Source organism: Heterocephalus glaber, unplaced genomic scaffold (assembly GCF_053883595.1).
Source record: "Heterocephalus glaber isolate CG9 unplaced genomic scaffold, H.glaber_assembly_v1.0 deba00001479, whole genome shotgun sequence".
Classification (NCBI taxonomy): domain Eukaryota; kingdom Metazoa; phylum Chordata; class Mammalia; order Rodentia; family Bathyergidae; genus Heterocephalus; species Heterocephalus glaber.
The window spans coordinates 2,288,337-2,308,256 of record NW_028258316.1 but is presented as its reverse complement, the minus strand read 5'-3'; the positions used below and the strand labels follow the sequence as shown (position 1 = coordinate 2,308,256).

The 19,920-nt window shown below is 59.6% G+C and overlaps 1 protein-coding gene and 1 non-coding gene across 3 annotated transcripts; one reads left to right on the top strand and one right to left on the bottom strand.

Annotated features, from left to right (window-relative positions):
* Positions 1–555: 555 nt before the first annotated feature.
* Positions 556–681, top strand: LOC147826029 (U6atac minor spliceosomal RNA). Its single transcript, XR_015439905.1, has one exon. It is a non-coding gene; the product is annotated as a U6atac minor spliceosomal RNA (small nuclear RNA).
* Positions 682–3,340: 2,659 nt separating this feature from the next.
* On the bottom strand, positions 3,341–18,432 carry Wdr5 (WD repeat domain 5). Of its 2 annotated transcripts, XM_004848998.3 has the most exons (15): positions 18,304–18,382; positions 17,222–17,337; positions 15,592–15,756; positions 14,587–14,695; positions 14,288–14,361; positions 13,929–14,018; positions 13,750–13,839; positions 13,534–13,617; positions 9,914–9,969; positions 8,355–8,401; positions 6,065–6,140; positions 5,339–5,372; positions 5,049–5,123; positions 4,458–4,545; positions 3,341–4,002 (listed from the first exon to the last, which is right to left on the bottom strand). In XM_004848998.3, exons 3-15 carry the CDS (start codon positions 15,670–15,672, stop codon positions 3,902–3,904), a joined length of 1,005 nt encoding a protein of 334 aa, XP_004849055.1. In that variant the 5' UTR covers positions 15,673–15,756; positions 17,222–17,337; positions 18,304–18,382; the 3' UTR covers positions 3,341–3,901. The 2 variants fall into 2 exon arrangements, with proteins under 2 accessions (XP_004849055.1, XP_004849054.1); XM_004848997.3 differs by lacking the exon at positions 17,222–17,337 and having other exon boundaries at positions 18,304–18,432.
* Between the last annotated feature and the right edge of the window lie 1,488 nt (positions 18,433–19,920).

The following is a 19,920-nucleotide window of genomic DNA, read 5'->3' as shown; positions in this document are numbered from 1 at the left end:
TGCCTGGTTTCCAACCAACGAAGGCGCAACAGGGCGAGGCGCATGCGCGGACCAGGGCAGAAGCGCAGACCCTGCGCACACGGCGCCAGCGGGTCCCCGCCCCTCGCCACCCACAGTTCCCCGCGTGCTGCTGCGTCCGGAAGTCCGTGGAGCCCTCTGCCGGCGCTCACGCTGATTCGTCACCAGCACTTCCACTTCCGCAGCCAGTTCCGTGCCTCTTCCCGCCAAGCGCCGGACGTGTGTCTGTGGGAAGTGCGCGCCCGCCCTGTTTTGTTTCCGGGGGAATCTGCTTCTCGGAGGAATCCTCGGGATTTCCGATGTTCCCCTCGGCTTCTGATTGGCTGGCTTTGTGAATTCATTATCGCAACAAAAAATTGGGATTAGTTTCTTACACGTTCAAATTAGTAAAAATAAACAGATGTAAATAGTTCGGGTGTCCTATTTTCAGGGTCTCCTGCACTAGTGCGTCCCTGAGGATGGGGAACAGAAACTCGCCGTCACCGACAGTGAAGGCGAATCTAGATGCTTAAATACCGCGCGTGCGGATTAATGGTCGTGTTGTATGAAAGGAGAGAAGGTTAGCACTCCCCTTGACAAGGATGGAAGAGGCCCTTGGGCCTGACAACACGCATACGGTTAAGGCATTGCCACCTACTTCGTGGCATCTAACCACTGTTTTGGGGTTTGCGGGGAGAGGCGCGAGCGCCTGCCGTGGGAGGAGCAGGAATCCAGCCCCCCACCTGGGGCTCCTGAGCGCTCCTGCTGGTTTGGTTTGGGGTACCGGTGATCGAACTTGGGACCTTGCGCTCGCGAGGCAGGCGCTGGAGCTAAATCCCGGCTCTAAGGAGAAAAGATTTAGCAGTTTTGTTTTGGGTTTTTTTGGCACCGGGGATCGAACTCGGGACCTTGTGCCTGCGAGACAGGCGAACTCAGGACCTTGCGCAATCGCGGCACCACTGAGCTAAATCCCCGGCCCTGCCTCCTGCGAGTTTTGAATCCGAAACCCCCTCAGCACCTGGGTGACTAAGTTGCTTTCGACTCCGGGTAGAGGGTCCTGCGGGGGAAGCGAATGGCAGCGAACACCCTGGTGCCGTCTTCAGTCCCCAGAGCAGGGCGTGTCGGGACCCAGGGCGCCCCGTGAGACACTCCCGGGAAACCCCGCCAGACGCCACCCCTTCATGTCTCAGGCTTGCAGTGCACATGGGTGCTGGTGTTGGTGTCACGCACGGGTATGAACTTGTCACTGTGCATGCCCGAGTATCAAGGGCGTGTGTGAATGCATTTTAATATTAAGAACTGGGAAATGAATCAGATCTTTGATCAGTTTTCTCCTTCCAGACTGGGGATTGAACCCAGCGCCTGCACTGAGCTGCATCTCAGCCCTTATTTTTTGAGACCAGTCTTGCTAAGTTGCCCAGGTTGGGCTCCTGCCTCAGCCTCCCAAACGTGGGGACCACAGACCTGTACCACCACACTGGCTCCATGCATTCCCTGCTCCCGTGGCCAAATGTCAGGGAACTGGACTCAAAGCATCTGGGTCGGAGTGAAAGGAACAAGGGTGCTGGATGCTCCCACTACCTACAGGGCATTGGTGCCTATGGTCTTAGCCGTTCTAACACTGCCAATAAGCACAACGTGTAGCGCTTAGTGAGAGGGGTATTCTATGCCAAGCACAGCGTGGCACTCGGGACACTGCCCAGCCCAATAACGCCCAGCACAAGCTGTCCTCAGGGCGGCGGTCAAGGGCACCAGCAAGGCCAGTCTTTGGGGAGAGCCGCTGGAGCCCACAGGGACAGCGGCACACTCATGCCCACTTCCAAACCCACCTCCCCACAGAGGCGCTGGACACGGCACCCGTGTGCTGCACTCTTCGAGACTGTAAACTAAAGCCTTCATCAAAAGCAATAAAAGGGCCGGGGATTTAGCCCGGTGGTTCCAGCGGCTGCCTCACAAGCAGAAGGTCCCAAGTTCGATCCCAGGTACCAAAAGAAAAAAAAAAAAAGCAATAAAAAGCCAGGTGTAGCAGCACATACCTGGAATCCTAGCACCAGGTTTAAGGCCAGCCTGAGCTACAGAGCTTATCTATAAAAGCAGAGCAAAAGGAGACGGAAGTGAAAGCGAGCTTGAGCTATTAGGAAAAATAACTTTTTTTTGGTACCGGGGATCAAACTCAGGACCTTACACTTTCGAGGCAGACGCCGGAACCACTGAAGCTACATCCCTGGCCTGAAAAGTGAATTCTTATGGGACAAAATTACAAGACACACAATCTTTATTTTGAAAAAGAGATGTATTTTTACATAAATCTACAACAGAGAGTTCAACTGTAGAAAAAATAAACTATATTCAGGACACAGCGTTCACCACAGCAAGCCCTGCCCTCCCAGGAAAGGCTCCACCTAGGACAGGAAGCCCCACAGCAGCTCGGTGGGTCTGTTATACAGGTGGCAGGCGCAGGCCTCGGACCCTGGCCACTGGGTGTTAGGGCCAGAGTCCCCTCCTGCTGCCACAAGGGACGTCACTGACAGCCCATGCATGCGCCTCCTTCCGAGGGGAGGGGGATGAGGAAACTGCCCCAAGCCTCTGCCCCGGGCCTTCCGGGATTCTTACCTCGCACCACTGGACTGCAGGCATGGAGGGTGCCCAGGGCCTCCCTGGCTGGAAACAGGGACTCGCTGGGGGTCCCCACAGGCCCCCACACCCTGCTCTGGGCCTGTCTGTCCACCTACGGTCCTGCAGGCTCTGCCCTGGGCCTTGGACCCTGAGGTGACACCAGCTCCTCAGTGCTGCAGATGGGGGGGACCCCGCAGGGCGACGTGCCTGACACCCCTGCAGCCCGCGCTCAGCAGTCTCCATGAGCAGACATGGGCTGGAGCCCCATGTCCACCTCCTTCCTTCCGGTCAGGCTCCCATAGACTCGGCCAGACGGCGCCTAGGAGCCTGGCCGCCACCTCTCCCCAGACCCGACCCCTGAGGAGCCAGATGCCAGAGGCCCCAGCTGGGGTAGGACTGCTCGGGATGCTCAGTGAGGCCAGGGGCCCCAGGAGTAGCTCCGAGGGTGGCAGGAGGGAGGACGCCCAGCCTTGAGGGCACCACAGCCCGTTCCCTCCCATGCTGGTCATGGAGTGTGGCCTAGGATGCAGGTCACTGCCACCCACAGGCCCAACAGGCCCACAGGAAGCACTGGGCCCCGGGCGCCACAGGAAGCCCAGCCTCCAATGGACAGGGAGGGGCCAGATGGCAGCACCTCCGGATGCCCCTGCCCACCTGCCCCTGCCAAGCGAGTCATACGCCAGGTGGAGACGAGCTCCCGTCGGAACGCAGGTGCCAGGAGCCAGTGCAGAAGCCCACCGTTTATTACAGTCCGTGCAGCTGCATGGAGGCCAAAGACGGGGGGGACACGGCCTGCGGTCGCCATGTGTCAGCGCCCGGCCCAGAACTCCGGGTACAAAGGACTCGACACGCAAGGAGCCTCACAACACTTTGTGCTCCCGGAGACGAGCAAACGTGCCGGGCACTGCTTCGGGCGGGGATCGGTGAGCTGGCAGTGCCCGCAGCCTGAGCCAGGGCACAGCGCTTGCTCGCACTGGGTGGGAAAATATCAAAAATGTACAGAACAAGTACTGGAAAAAACAACCCATGATAAATCGAACTTCGCTCTCTTGTGATAAAAAATTTAAAACTTTTGTGGCCTCTGAGCAAATGAACTGGGAACTCCTCCCTGGGCGAGGACAGGGCTGGCAAGAAACGTCCCAGCAACGCCAGAGCCTCCTGGGGTGCGCGTCCCTCGGCCCACTGTCCTCAGAGCCGCAGATGCGGGCGGCCACCCAGGCCCCACACCTGTGCCATGCCACGCTTCTTGCCAACCGGTTGACTTCCGACAGTCTCGGTCCAGGAGGGCTTAGCAGTCGCTCTTCCACAGTTTAATGGTTTTGTCATTCTCTAAGGCGGCAGAGGCGATGATGTTCTCCGTGGGGTGACAAGCCGTCGAGATCACCACATCTGCAAACAGAGGTCAGGGTGCCCTCTCACCAGGTCCACAGCGAGCCAGGCCACCACCTGGCCCCAACCACAAACCACCACAGGGGCTCATGGGGGTCAGGCAGCCTGCTGGGCACAGGAGCGCGGGAACAGTGGCAGGGCCTCCCAGCCGTGCTGACCCCCCACCGCCGCTCACCCACACCAGCGCGATGCCAGGCCACCCCAGCTGCTCAGAACATGCACGCGGCACCACGCACCCCCGGCACCCAGGAGGCAGGGAGCCTGCGGCCCACCATTGCCAGGCACAGGCCCCATCCACACGGAAGTCAGCCACGCAGGTGATGGATGGGCCCAGGACATGTGGCGGGCAGGAGCACTGGGACCTGCCAGGAGCACCCGGCAGCAGCCCACAGCAGGGGTGCAGGCAGAGAGGGGAGGGGGAGCAGCCACATCCCAGGCCACGCTGCGGAGCCCACCTGTGTGGCCCTGCAGCTTCTGCACAATCTCCTTGGTCTGCAGGTTCCAGATGTACACCAGGTTGTCCTCAGAGCCAGACACGATCCACTGTCACAGCGAGCGGCAGGCACAGGCGGGAGGAGATGCAGGGTGAGCGGGCTTGTGGCTGCTCTACCCCTGCCCCAGAGCCCCCTAGCTGTGTGCTCAGCTCAAACGAGCCACCCACCCGCGTCACCTGAGGAGCCATGAGGGAGCCTCCAGGCTGGAAGCCACCCCTGGAGTTCCACCCTGAGCTCCCAGGTCAGTCACATTTCGACCGGTGTCATCACCTACTCTTTGTCCCTTGAGGACCCTAGGGCCTAGACGTAGGCACGGGGTGGGGAAAGGGCCCATGGGGCAGTGGACTCTGCACACAGGACAGGAGGCCAAGGCCACCCCGTCACACCCACGCCCACACCCAACAGGGCCGCCGGCCCACGGGAAGAAAGGGGATCCAGAAGCAGGCAAACGCCGCCTCCGAGTCCTGCCTTGCTCTACTCCAACCCCTGGCAGGCTGTGATGTCGCTCTGGTCAGGGCCAGGAAGCCGCACTACAGACAGAGCAGTCCTCACCTTCCCGCCAGTCACAGAGAAATTGGCAAATATGCAGTACTTCTCGTTCTTGTGGCCCGTATACGTCTTCAGGCACTGGAAGAGGTGACGGAGAGGACATCAGGGTTCTGCATCTTGAGCGCTGTCCTCTGGCCAGGACGAAGCTACACCCAAGTGTGGACCCACATTCTGCAAGGACTCGAGTGGAGCCAGCTCAGCGAGCCTGAGTGCTCCCGATCCCACGCCCAGGGCTGCCCCTCACCCCCCAACACAGTACACATCAGGCCGGGCCAGGGTGCGCCAGACCTCACCTTCCCCTTGCTGTAGTCCCAGAGCTTCAGTGTGCTGGAAGACAAGAGAGGGTGAGGGGCTGGCCACCAAGGACGACACAGCCACCAGCAGCACCTGGTACGACATCTGCCAGGCTGGCACCCTGGGGCCCTCAGAGCCCCGAGCCCCATGAATCAACGACACACAGGAGCAAGCGGGAGACCCTCCCGACTGCAGTTCAACCCTGCATAGCAACCAGCCTCCGGGAGGCAGGGAATCATCAGAGCACCAGGAACCTGGGCGCAGATCCCACAGGAAACTCAAGTCCTGACCACAGTGGGGGATGGAGGGGAAAACGGCAACCACGTGCCCTCAGGGGACCTGCAGCCACATAGAAGAGGCACACAGGAGCCAGCCAGAGCTGCAAGGGCCATGCAGGGAGCAAAAGGGTGACGGGTGACAGTACACTTCTGTCACAGTCAAGACCAAGGTGCTCAGGGCCGGGTGCCGCTCAGTGGAGAGCGCCGCCCAGCGCAGGCCAGCCCGGGTTCTGCTCCCGGCACTGCAAGGAAGAGAAGCTCAAGGTGCCCAGAGGTCTGAGCTGGAGAGGCCCACACACCCCACGCAAGCTGCACCCCAATCCTCAGAGAGGAATGGGCAAGGGCCCCTTCGCCTCCCACACACACGCGGAGCCTGCGGCCCAACAGGTCAGAGCCCTGCCACAGCTGGGACCCAGGGGCCCACACAGGGCGGGCCAGAGCTCTTACTTGTCCAGAGTGGCCGCCAGGATGTATTTGCCATTCGGAGAGAACTTCACGAAGGACACCGGGGGATTGTCGTCATCTTTGTGGGAAACACGAGACTGAGTCACAGTGGGCAGGACCAGCTCCCCACCACCATGGCACCGTGCAGGATGACTTCGTGAGGTTGCTGCCACCGGTCACACCGCCACCACCCTGAGGAGCCCACAGAGCCACCGACACCCTCTCCCACCCCCGTGCCAGTGTGGGTGTCCTCGGGGCCTCTCAAGCCTCCTTAGATGCCAGGGCTTTAGGAGTGAAGGGCCAGAGGCAAGAAACACTCGGTCCCCAGGGCTCCCACCACACAGGGCCTCTCGTGTGACAGTCACTGCCACCCATGCAGGACGTCTGCAAATGCCCAAGGCTGAGAAACCGTGATGCTGGGGAAAGCGGCCCACGCTGTCCTATGGGAAGCAGCCTCAGGAACTCGGCCCCTCTGCTCCCAGCGCCCTGGCTCTAAGCTCAGCCTGTGGCCCTCAGCCAGGGGAGCTGCCTGGCCACAGCTGAGGGGGCCGTGCACACTGCCGAGACCCCCGGCATGCCCCGAGCACACGCATTACCACGGACTCGCCGCGGCCCCGGCTCCCTCAGTCTGGTCACCCACACTGGAAAGGCACACAAGATGGTCACAGGAGCGCCCTCCTGTCCAGCGCTCTAACTCCCACACTGCGCAGCACATCCCGGGACACGGCTCACCTCTCCTGCGCAAGCCCAGGCCACCCTGCACCCTGTAGCTCAGGGACTCAGACCCCACCTGGCACCCGCACCAGCCAGCTGCAGCCCCAGGACCCAAGCGACTGCAGGTCAAAAACACTGCAGAATGCTGGGGATTTAGTTCAGTGGTACCTCGCCTGCCTCAAAAGCGCAAGGTCCTAAGTTCAATGCTAGGTATGGGGGGGGGGGGCCAAAAATATGCAGAAATAAAAGCCAGGTGTTTCAGCAAACACCTGTAATCCCAGCACTCAGGAGGCGGAGGCAGGAGGAACACCCTGAGTTCAAGGGCACCCTGAACTACATAGTGAGACCGTCTCCAACCCGCCCCCGAAATACTGCAGAAATGACATATTCCAGAAGACTTCAAAGAAAGGAAAATGTAATCTGCCACCAACCAGGACTGCCTTGAGCTCGGCAAATGTATTGCTGGGGAGTCGCCTGGCCACCAACCACCCGCCCTGCGCCGGGCTGCGGGGGGCTCAAACCTGTGCACCCCGTTGTTAATGCCCCTGCCGTCACTGCACATCTCAGCGTCATTGCCCAAATATGGAGGTGACTACAGCACAGCCCCCACTTCGTGAAGTGCTACACCGGACAGATGATCTAGCGACAGGAGACTGCCCAGGTCCCGCGCGAAAGTCACGCCAACCATGCGTGAGACGAGCATCGACTACAGGCCCTGCAGCCGTGCAGCTCAGTGGCCGCTCCGCCTCAGAGATCTGTAACCGCAGGCCACCGCACCTGCAGGCAGCTGTTGCGCTGTCTCTAACACAGGCATCAGCACCTCACTCATGAACCCCCGGGAGGACAGGATCTGAGTGGACAGCACTGGCTCCAGGTGTCTGGGAGGGACATGTGGACATGTGAGTCACCCTGGGCACCCGGGGTGGGAAGTCGGGGTGGGCCAGGTGAGAGGATGCTTCTGGCAGCAAGAAAGCACGTGGCCCTGCTCCAGGACCAATCCTGCGGCCCCTCCCGAGGCCCCACCCACACAGTGTGTCCTGGTGAGAAGGGACTTGGACACACAGAGCCACGGCCGGGCCCGTGCAGAGGGGTGGCTGAGTCAGGGGGCGGGGAGACGACCTCTGCAGGAAGGGACAAGGCCCTCGGCCTTCACCCCGGGCAGGCCCCTGGCGGCTCCCTCTCTGCCACCAGCAGGCCCCCGATCGTGAGGCTCCACTGGTACCTGCGGACTGGCCCCCACCCCCGCACCCCTGAGCAGCGCCCCTCCAGGCTGCTGCCCCCAGCCCAGGGTCGCGCAGGCCTCCCAAACCTGTGGGCCGTGTTCCTGCTCGCAGGACAGTCTGTCCAGCTCAGCAGCACCTGCAGGCAGCCTGCTTCCTGCACAGGGGAGGCCTGGCCCATAGTGTCTGGACAGCACAGGCTGAGGGCCCCAAGGGAAGAACTGTGCACCCTGGGTGGGCAGGAACGTGGGCAGACAGGACCCCAGGGAAGTGGGCCCAGGGCAGGCAGCTCAGGAAGAGCGAGGGCCAAAGCCACAGAGGCCGACGGGAGCCAACGGCAACCTGCAGGGCACACTCACCAATGAGCGTCTTCAGGCACTGGCCGGATGCGGTGTCCCAGATGCGGCTAAAAAGGAAGAACAGAACACGTAAGGAAGCAGCGACCTCGAGGGACCAGGACCAGGACCTACAAACACCCTGTGCGTCATCTTGAACTCCAGCCGCCTCAGACGGCCACCTGCACTCCTGCCTGCAGGCCAAGGGACTCCCACCCACCTGCCGCCCTGGCTGGGGCTCACTGGCAGGTCGAGCTGCTTCCGCAGACTCACAGCGGGGCTGGTCTTCTGTAAAAATGACCCTGCACACCCCACTGGATGAGCAGCAGTGAACACGGTACGGTCAAAGGCCACGACTCCCAGAGGGCGCGGGCCAGGCTTTGAGCTCCTTCAGGGCCAGCACAGGATCCTGGATTGAGTCCCACCCTGAACAGCATCAACACCCACAGTTCCAGGCCAGTCCCCATGGTGGGACGCTGGCTGAGCAGATGTGGACATTGTCTGCCAAGGGGAGCCCCACATTCCCGCCTCGGCCTCCGTGCAGCCTCAGCCGCCGTCCCCCAGGGAGGCCACTCAGAGCTACTCCATGGTGCCTGCCCCATCCCTGCACCTCCTCCTCTCTGCTGGACTCCCCAGCAGAGCAGGCCGTGCTGGGCTCCACTGTGCACCACAAGCCCAGTGCCACCCAGATGGGGACACCAACCTGAACCTGTGGCTGCTTCCCTACCTAAATGCTGCTGGTGTTTGCTTTCCCTTCGTGGGACTCACAACACTTCCAGCTACTGGCCTTATCAAACTAGCCTTATGTAAGTTTTCTCGTTTTTCCCATCGTTCACCCTCTGACTTGGTAAGTTCCCTGGCTCCCGTTTCTCTGGCATCTCTCATATTTGGATATTTGGAGGCGAGGGGACTGGGGATTGAGCCCAGGTATGCACCCACGCCCTAGGTAAAGCACTCCCACAATGCGGAGCTACACTCCCCGCCCTCTGTTGTGACAGAATCTTGCTGAATTGCCTGCCTAGGCTGGGGTCAAGCTTGTGACTCTCCTACCTCAGCCTCCTGAGCAGTTGGGTTTACAGATGTGTGCCACAGAAGCCAACTACTTTTAAAATCTGGGGGGAAGACAACCCATTTGGGACCACTTCTGCCTCTCAGGAGCTATTCCTATTCCCCATTCCGATCCCCAATAAATTTTCCTGCTCAATCTCTGTCGTTGCTTAGAATTCATTCTTCGACTTCGGGGTAAGCCTGACACGTACAGGCAGGGTTACAATTCCCCCCATATCATCCTGGTGACCCTACCGAGGTCTTCGGAAGAGGCTCCCAAACTCCATGAGATCACAAAGACGGCACCAGCAACAAACGTGCCAGGGCCCTTTCACCGGGGCCCACCAGCTTGACCTCATGAAGCGTTCCTAACAGCTGGGCCCACACGACTTCTAGAAAGGCCACTTAGACTTGCTCTCGGGAGAAGGGCCTGACTGCGGCTCCCTACACCGGCCCTTCTCGGCTCCAAGCAGCTAGCTGGAACCTCTGCCCCTCCCCTAACCGCAGTCAGGCACGGCTCCTCACTCTGCACTCACCAGAGACCGTCGTAGCTGCTGGAAACTATCAAGGATCCATCACGATTAAAATGAACCTAGGAATCAGAGCAGAGGAAAACAGAAACTCACTCCCCAGTGCTGAGTGCACCTCCCGCTGAGGGGACGCCCTCCTGCTCATGGACACAGGCACCCTTCCTTCCAAGCCTGGTCCCTTCCAGGTGGCCGTCAGGACCCAGAAGCGAGACAGGTGAAACAATGGGGCTTCCTTGAGGTGCCTGAGAAAAGTCAGCTCATTTCCCGAGACAACTGGACCACAACCCAGAGCCACCCTGGAACCGCATATGCAGCTCCAACGTGGGTGTCATGGTTTGTGTCTACATCTCCCCAGAGCCTCATGCGGTCACAGGGCTTGTTCAGAGGCGGCTGAATCTATAGAGTGTGTGATGCTGGGATTAAGGGCGTGTGCTTGCTAAACCAGTCCACCGATTGGTTTGGCGCCACCCTGATCCTGGTAGCTTGAATAAGAGGAGCAGAAAGACACTGTTAAGGGTCTCTGTAGCTTTTGCTACCTTGTGGCCACCAGGAACTGTTTCTCCTCTGAGATGTCCCTCTGCCATGTGCCACCCTGCCTGGGAGCCAGCCGATGATGGACCGAAACCGCTTCAAACTGAGCTAAATAAACCTTCCCTCCTCTAACTTTGGGCGTCAGGTATTTTGTCTCAGCAAGGAGAGAAAAGTAACTGACACAGTGGGCAACCAGGACACGCACTGCTGAGCCAGAACCAATCCCACCACCAAGTCCAGGCACTTCCAGCTCTGTCACTTGCACGCTGGGAGGACAGCCTGGTGGTCCAGGGTCAAGAAGGCCTTGATAACAGCCAGAGCGCTGATCAAACCCCGAGCCACACCCAGGCTCCGGAACCACGAGGGGCAGGACGCCAGCGCTGTCCCAGTGCATAAGCATCACCAGGATGCCTGGGACTCAGGCCAGGGAGCCTCCAGGGTGTCCCCAACCACCCACTCTGCCTGGACCCAGGCCTGCTCACCCCAGGGGGACAGCTGGACCACGACCCATCTTGTAACCGAGCTGTTCCCACTTTTTGCCGTTTTATTCCTCTTCCCAGAAGTGAATCTTAGCAGGAAGAAACTGAATGAGTCAGGAACCAAAGTCTAGCGTGAATCTCTGTTTTTCAGTCCTGGGCAAGTGTGATGCAGGATAAGCCTTTTCATACACAAAGACAGCTGGCTTCTCACTATAGGGAAACCTTTCCTCTGGGAAACTAAGCCTCGAGGGCCACCTATACCAAGAGCCCAGGCTGCCTGCACTCCCTGCCCAGTGGGCTGCTCTGCCCTGGCTCAGGACATTCCCGGCCCAGCAGGCCCAGGCTGCCGCAGGAGGCAGTGACCTGGTCCTCCACCCCGAGCTGCCAGCGGACGGGAGCCCACAGTGCCTCACATGGCCCGATCCGAACACAGCTGAGGCCCCTGAGGTGCAACAGCACCGAGCAGCACAGAAATCTGTTTCTGAATCCCCTCTTGGGTCCAAGGAGGTGCTTTCCAAACACAAAAGGTGGCCACTGTGGCCTACGGGCTCCACAGAGCAACACACCCACTGCCTGCAGGGTCCTGCTGTGGCCAGTGAGCTCCAAGGTTGGAAGTGACTGGGGGCCAGGGCTTTAGCTCAGTGGTTTCGCGCCTGCTGCGCAAGCCAAGCGAAAGGACCCGAATTCGATCCCCAGTACCAAAAACAAACAAACAAACAAACAAACAAAAAGTGACTGGGGACACCCATCCACCTATCTAACCCTATGCAACACACCGGAGATGACTGAGGCTTTACTTGCAGGGGAGATGGACCCCAAGAACACTGAGCGACATTCCCAGTCTTTTTCTTTTTCCTTTTTTTTGCCGTACCAGGCATGGAACTCAGGACCTGCAGGTGCGGCACCACTAAGCTAAATATCCAGCCCTTTTTTTATTTCTTATTTTGAGACAAGATCTCACTAAGTAGCCAAGGTGCCCAGGCTGGGCTCAAACCTGCAATCCTCCTGCTTCACTCTGCCCGGGAGCTGGGATTCCAGGCTCACTCTTGCTTCAGGCTGTACCAAGTCTGAAACCTGAAAGGGCAAGGATGCCCGAGGCTAGTGGTCTGCGTGGCTGGCGGCTCCGCAGCTGCTCAGTGTCCCTACCTGTCCGCTGTCCCCACCAGCTGTCCTGGCAGTCGCTCTTGCAGCACCAGCTACTGAACGGTAATCAGCTGACTGCCAACCTCTCAAACTTCTCAACTCCCAGCCACGCCTCTACGCACACACCCCTTTCTTTAAATGTGGCCTAGCAGGGGAGAAACACCCCTCCAGCCCACAGAATAAGCGCTGCACAGCCTGGCCTGGCCTGGCTGGAGGGAGCAGAGGGCCCCTGGGGCAGAGTGTGCAGCTCAGGGCAAACCTGCTGCGCTGTCCCCAGCTGTGCAAGCTGCACAAGCGGGACGCTCACTGCTCTCCTTTGATGAGTGAAGACACGGAGGACTCCCTCCACTGAGACTGGCCTCACTCGGCATGCCCAGTGTGCAGGCACCGACGCCTGGCAGGCCTTTCTGGGGCAGGAGGCAGCACCCGGTCGCTCAGAAACACAGACCCGGAGGGGCAGGCTGAAGGCTGGCAGAGAAACCTGGGAGGAGGACTCAGCCCCTGGCAGCTGGCCAGGCGGGTGCTCAGGTTTCCTCCTCCTCCCAGTCTGTGCCTCTCAGGGGAGCACCCACAGCTTTGCAGGAAGCCTGCTGGACCCCACCTGTCTCAGGAGACCCGCCGCTGTCCCTGGCCACAGTGCTGCCTGATGCTTGCGTCCCACTGTTCGTTCAATGTACTCCACCCTTGAAAGTCAGCGTCACCCTGTGACTACGTGTGGCCCTGGAGGGCAGGGGTGGCATAGGGTCAGGCTGGGCCTATGCCCCCCCGTAAATGATAACTTCACGCCAGCAGACCCTTAGCATTAGTGGTGGCTCCACATACAGGCCAGAATACCCGTCTGTCCACGATGTGTGGTAGCAGGCCTGGCAAAAGCTTTCCACAGCTGGAAAAGCTCAAACTCCTGCACCACTTGGACTGAGAAAGGAGAAAGTCCCCCACTACACTCCTCTCCAGGAAATGCGGCCGCAGCCCGGACTGGCTGCAGACTCTGTAATGACAGGGGCCTCAGCCACTGTCTGTGGGGTACTGGAATTGAAGCCAGGGCCTCCTGACACTAAGGAAGCTCTCCCCCCAGGTACAGCCCAGTGCCAGGCCGTGCAGAATGTGTGACACCATCCTGGATGCTGCGCTGGCATCTGTGCTGGCAGGATGCAGGCCAGGCAGCACCTGCTCTCCAAGGGCTCCAGCGTGGACAGCCCAGGTCCCGTCTGGGTCGTCCCCATCACCCCACTCATCAAAGCCCCTCCACTCAAACTCCCCACTCTGGGATCATAATGCCTGGCGCACTGCTCCCACTCCGCCGACACCTTCCAACCAGCCACCCTACCCTGAGGCAGCTCAAGAACCCCTGGAAGCCCACGGCCACTCGGTCTCCCCACAGGCACCCGGCCCCTAAGAGCACGAGGCTGAGCAGACCCCGAGCTCTGGACACACAGAGGCTGCGGGCCACGTCCACACAGCAGGGGGACTTACAGCCGAGACGGGGTCGGAGTGAGCAGGCAGCGTCTTGAGGCACTTCCCCGTCTTCACGTCCCAGATCCTCACGCTCTCATCAAACTGAAGAGGGAGGGGGATTACAGCGGCTGCCGAGGCCAGGCAAGCACGGCACCCCTAGAATCCAGGACCTGCCACCGCCTGGGAGCACAGCCCACCGCCCCGGCGCCCGGAGGAAGAGGGCAGCGCACTTACAGACCCTGAGACGATGAGGTTGGACTGCGGGTTGAAGTTGCAGCAGAAGACATAGTTGCTGTGGCCCTTCAGGGTCTTCAGACACTTTCCCTAGAACGGCAGGGCCAGGCTGGTGAGACTGGGCTCCCAGCTCACCCACCGCTGCCCCGGAGACTGCCCTGGGAGAGGACACCACTTACAGAGCTCACGTCCCATATCTTCAAGGTTTTGTCATCTGAAGCAGACACGAGGAGGTTGGAGTCCGATGACCAGGCCACATCGGAGATTCCCTTGGGGAGGAATGAACAAACGCGGCTGCCATCTCTGGACCAAGCTCTGGGCCCCAGACATGCACCGAACCCCTTGGGAAGCCCTCTGGCTCCTGACTGCCACATAGGAGCCACGCACAGGGGCCAGAGCAAAAGGCCACTCTTGGTGGCTCTGCCAGGCAGATGCTCACCCACAGGGGCTCACAGTGTTTGCCCCAAAACCCAAAAGGCAAAACAGCGCCAAGGAAGACAGGGTGGAGAGCCCCACCCGGCCTCTCACGGGCACCTACCAACTTGTGGCCTGAGACAGTTTTCTCAAACTTCCCATCATAGGCGCCCCAGATCTTAATGAGTTTGTCAGCAGCTGAAAGACATGAAGAGAAGCTGGGGCTCAGCACAGAGCGCGGGCCGGGGCTGGCCCCACACCGAGCCGAGGCACCGGCACAGCCGGCTCAGGAAGCCTCTGGACATGGCCACCAAGGGAGGGCCAGGGGGCAATGCCAACAATAGTGGCTTCCTCCGTTCCGGGGCAGTGTCAGGGAGCAAACCAGCCCACCCAGGCTCTCCCGGCCACTGAGCCCCTACGCACATGAGCTTGCCAACCACTCTCCATTCGGGCTGAACTTCACGGAGGATACCGCTTTCGTGTGGCCAGCCAGGGTGAACTTTAGAGCATAGTTTGGTTTAACAGGTGTCGGCTGTTGGAGAGAGGGCAGGACTGAAGCTAGCCCAAAGCAAGCACCACTCTGCCTTCAACTCCCCCAGCCTGGAAGTCACACTCCACCCCACACAGCAACTGCCAAGCTTAAGCCGCTGTCTGCCGAGACCTCCGGCCCACCATCTCGCCGACCCGGGAAGGTGGCTCCAACTCCGACCCAGACGCCCAAGACCCTGGTCATCACGCCCCATAGCACCTGACCCTGCCAGTGCGGGGGCGGGGTACAGAGCTGCTGAAGGCCCTGCTTCCTGTCAGCAGGGCAGGGACGGGCAGACCTGCCTAGGTACCCCAACTGTGGGGCCTGGTTGGGGTGCTAATTCAGGGATATTTTCTGGGTCTTCCAGACTCCTACATCCAGGACCAAGAATCTAGGGGTTTTTTTTGTGGCACTGGGGATCAAAGACAGGGGGACTCTATCACTGAGCTCTACTCCCAGGCCCTTTTTCTTCTTTATTGAGACAAAATACAGTTATATTGCCCAGGATGGCCTCTAACTTGTAATTCTCCTGTCTCAGCCTCCCAAATAGCTAGGCTTACAGGCCGGAACCTGTATTTCCTTCTTTCTTTTTTTTTGGTACTGGAGATCGAACTCAGGACCTTGTGTTTCCAAGGCAGCCACGGCACCGCTGAGCTAAATCCCCGGCCCCTAGGAACCTGTATTTCTGATAAGGCTCCTTTCCTTCAGGATGACAGGTTTGCGAATCCCTACATGTCCTGTAACAGGCACACGTTACATTATGTGGTCAATGAATAAGACTGGCAGCATATCTAACCAAGTCCCAGAGACTGGACTAACGGGCTTAGTCACAGCCCCGAGAACCTTCCAAGCCTACTTGCCCCAGAGGCTCCCCAGGGGCTCAGGACAAGGGTACAAACCTTGCTCTGCGTGGCCGAGGAGGAAGGGGTGGGCTGTGCCCTTGCGGCCTCTGTCTCCGGCTTCTTCTCCTCTGTGGCCATGGCGCTGAAGCCCACAGGATAGGAAGCCACGGATCGGTTCACAATGGAGGAGGCTGTCTGTGGATCAAACCCTGCGGTGGGGTCCTGGAAACAAATCATGTTTTAAGAAACTAACTTTCAGGCCGAGAGCACAGCTCAGTGGTTGGGTGCTTCTATAGCACCATAAACCCCTGGGTTCTATCCCGAGCACCAAAAACAAAGCTAATTTCCAGGAAAAGGGACAAAGAAAGAAAACATCTGACCAGCACACTGGGCCCTGCAGCAAAAAAATTATTCCAAAGCAGGGAAGCTAAGCATTCCCAGCTCCAGGCTGACACCCCTTCTCTGCCCCCTTCAGTGTGATCCTAACCAAGACCCCATCCTCAAGAGGGCTTCCTATTGGCTCGGGAATGAGCAACAGGACAAGGTGCAAGCTGACACTAAAAAGACCCCAAAGGCTTCTGGACAGAAAGCAAAGGACAGGGAGATGGAGCTTCACGGGTGCAGATGCCCAGGAGCTTGTCCAAACTCTAACATGCACCCAAGGGACGTGACCTCACTGTAACGCCTCACGGGCAGCCTTCATCAGCACCACACAGGCTGAGTCCCAAAGGCATCTTCCAGGGTGCCTACAGCCTGCAGAGCTCTCCCCGCCAGCACAGCCCCACAAGCAGCCCTACTAAGGCTGCCACAGGAGCCAACCAAGCAGGCTCGGCTCTGGAATTTCTACACCCTCCCTCTGCAGCCACAGCCTGAAGCACAGAGAAAAAGCTGCAAAGGAAACTCCCTGCAGGAGGGGAGGAATGTTGGGCATGGTGGCAAACACCTATAATCCCAGCTCTTCAGAGGCTGAGGCAGGAAGAAGGGCTGAGTTTGAAGCCAGCCTAGGCTACCTAGTGAATTCAAGGACACCCTGAACTACACAGGGAGACACTGTCTCAAAAAACAAAAAAAGAGGGAGGACTGCAGCTCAGTCAAGTTTTGCTTGGCAAAGTACAGCCCAAAATATGCACAGCCAGCAAGTGCTTCCTCCATACCAGCCACAGATGCCACTACCTGAAGGCCTCTCAGGAAAGCAGCAACCTGGCTCTCTCTGAAACGAGGGGAAGCATGGAGAGCCACCAAGAAAGACATGCTCGAAAACGCCACTAGCCACTGGAATCCCTAAAGCCAGCTCTGTTCTAATCTAATAAGTTTGTGTGCTGTGAATTCCTGCTTAGAGTTTAAAACTTAAATCTTGCACAGGTACCCAGGGCAAATGCAGGCCACTGAAAAAGAGCGTGTCTCAAAGCCTTCATCCCAGAGCGGAGAGGACAACACCCTGCATGTCACCTGCAGCAGATTCCAGCCCAATGGTGGATGCGCTGCACCAGGCGCCCAGGGACGAGAGTGGGGGAGGGCAGATCCCATAGAGCTCTCCAGACCCAAAGATCTGGTGCCCAGGAAGAGCCAACTGCTTGCCGTTTATCTTTGACACAACCTGGCTGTGCCAATGCAACCCCACAGGCATCTTCTCATTCAGGGGCTGGACAGGCGGCAGGCGAGAGGAGACCCTGGCACCCTGCCCTACCCTAGCAAACACCGGGGACAATAGATGCTCGGACTTGGTCTTTAGAGGTGGCTCCGCAGGCTGAAGTAGCTCCTTTTGGCCTAGAGCACGACTCACGTGGAGGTGGGTGGTGGCTCCTAAAAGATAAGGGCTGCCTTCAGTTGAGGAACACTACCTGGGTGGTCTTAAGCCTGCCCCTCTCACAACATTAGCATGTTAAAAAAAAAAATCTAGTTCCCACAGCGGTGGGTGGGGTCTAAGGCTGGGCATCTTTCCAGGAAGGCTCAGGTGTTTGTGCTGCAACGGTTGGCAGGTAAGAGGAAGGTGGCTGGCCGTTCGCTGGCCTCACAGCCCGCTTGGCAAGCGCTTCTGACCCTGGTGAGCCTGACCACTGCTGGCCCAGCAGCCGTCCCTCAGCGCGCACCCCTGGGCCTCCTGTGAAATACTGACAGCTGGGCTCCACCAGAGCCCGAATTCTGTGTGAGAAGACAGAAAGGAGAAAGGATGCTGCGTTTCCAGCAAGCACCCAAAGATCACGGGCGGGCGGCCTGAGAGCGAGCTGGGGAGCGCCCGGTCCCTCTCCGACTCCCAGATAACGCTGCCCCACGGGCCCTTTCCTCGGGTCGCTGTCTGCTCGCCGAGCTGCCTTTCTAGGGGCTGGCACTGCACTGCCCGGCCAAGGCTTGGGAGTTCCTGGGCCCAGGCTGGCACGGGGCCGGGGACGCCGGCGAGGCCTCGCAGACCGGAGAGCGGAAGCCCGGCCCCCCCACGAACAGGACGCGGGGCCGCGCCGGGCACCCGGACCGCACCCGGGGACCCTGGGGGAGGCGGGCCGAGCGGGGGCTCCGAGGTGCGGCGCTGAGAGGGCCTGGGTCCCCGGGGCAGCAGCGCAGCGCTCCCCGGGCAACGGCTGCCCGCGCCGGGCGGCTCTGGTCACTGGGGCGGCGGGCGAAGGTGCGGGCGGGCGCGGGCGGCCACGAGGGGCGTCGGAGGCGGCGGCGGCCGGCAGCGCGGGGCCGAGGCCGCAGACACGTGCGGCAGCCGCAGTCCCGGGTCCGCTCCCGCCTCCGCCGCCCCCTGCTCGGGCCTGGCTGCCCGCTTACCTGCCAGCAGCTCAGGGGTCGCGTCGGCCGCCACCTGGGCGCGAGAGCAGGTGAGAGAGACGCGGCGGCGGCGCGGGCGGCGGGCGGCGGCGAGCGTGCGCAAGGGGCGGGGATGCGGCGGGGGCGGGGCGACGGGCAGCGGAGAGGGCCAGAAAACCCCAGCAGGCGAAATGCCTTAAAGGAGCAGCCCATTGCGCGCGCTTTCTGCAGGAAGGTATCCCCCCCAGGTTTGGCGGGGGCAACCCGTTGTCTTGCGCATTCAGGAACGAACCACTGTATCTCTCCTGCTCACAGCTAGAGTATGCAGGGCTCTCTGTTGTCCCCGGCCCCCAGGGGCCCAGCGCAAACTCAGAACCTGCAGAAGCAAAGCCCTCTGCCAGGGGTCCAGGAACTGCAGCCCGGGGCCAGGGTCCGCGGAAGGCGGGAAAGGTGGGCGCTGCAGGGTGGAGAAAGATCTGGAGCTACCTGGAGGGCGGAAGCTAAAGACAGGCATGTGTAAACAGAAAGCAGTGCAACAGGACACCAGCCAGACACCGCCAGCCTCTGTCTGGCACAGTGCAGTTGTCCCTCGCTTAGGTTGCTCCAGATGCGCGAGGTCAGAGGGTGAAGGTGACCAGAGCTCGCGTTCCAGCCGCAATCTTGCAGGATTTCTGCTTCCAAATGGCCTCTGGCTCCATCTTGGAAAGTCTTTCAGTATTGCCTTCAGCTGGGCTTGTAACAGTTCTATAATCGCAGCACTCCTGGAAGCTCAGACGGAGGGGCAAATTAACCACTTAGTGAGACTCTGCCTCAAAAAAAAAGAAAATGGGCCCAGGGATTTAGCTCAGTGGGTCCAACGCCTGCCTCGAAAGCACAAAGTCCTGAGTTCGATCCCGGGTACCAAAAAAAAAACTTTAAAAGGGCTGGGGATGGAGCTCAGTGAAAAAGCTCTGGGCTCAATCCCCAGTACAGAAAAAAAAGTTTGCCTTCATTGCAATTTTCCTCTTTACTTTCACAATACTAACAACAGTCACTTGCAGTTGGCAAATGATTTCGAAGACGACGTCTCTCTTCTGGAGCCCACCCTGCCCTCCTCTTCTGGGAAAGGGACACGCGAGAGGGGAACACAGGGGCTTGAGGAAGACTGTGAGCCAGGCCTCCTGCACCCTCTCACTCCGCTGCCCCAGTTAAGCTCACATGTAGGTCTTAGGATCTTGGCAGTATCTCTAGCCCCAGCCCGTGAGAATAACCCCCAGTCTTATTTCCAGGGAAAAGTGGCAATGCCAGGAACCTGTGCAAACAAAGGAACGAGCATTTGAAAGGGAGACATCCGGTGTGCAGTTGCCGTAGCTACAGAAGTAGCAAGACTGGCAATGGTCTGGAGTCCCCCACCCCACCCCCAAGGACAGAGAGACAGCTCTGTGTGGGTCTGTATACCTGGGAGGCCTGATCCCCTGGGCAAGGTGCCCCAGAGTTTGAAGTAGGGACCTCAGAAGGGTGAGGAAGCCAGCACTGATGAAGGACATAGCATCTCCACCTCCACACCTGGCTGCCTGGACCAGAAACAACCCGCTAGAGACCTGCACCCCTCCACCACCACTCAGGTGCTATTCCAACCCATGGTTTCTCCCTTCCTTC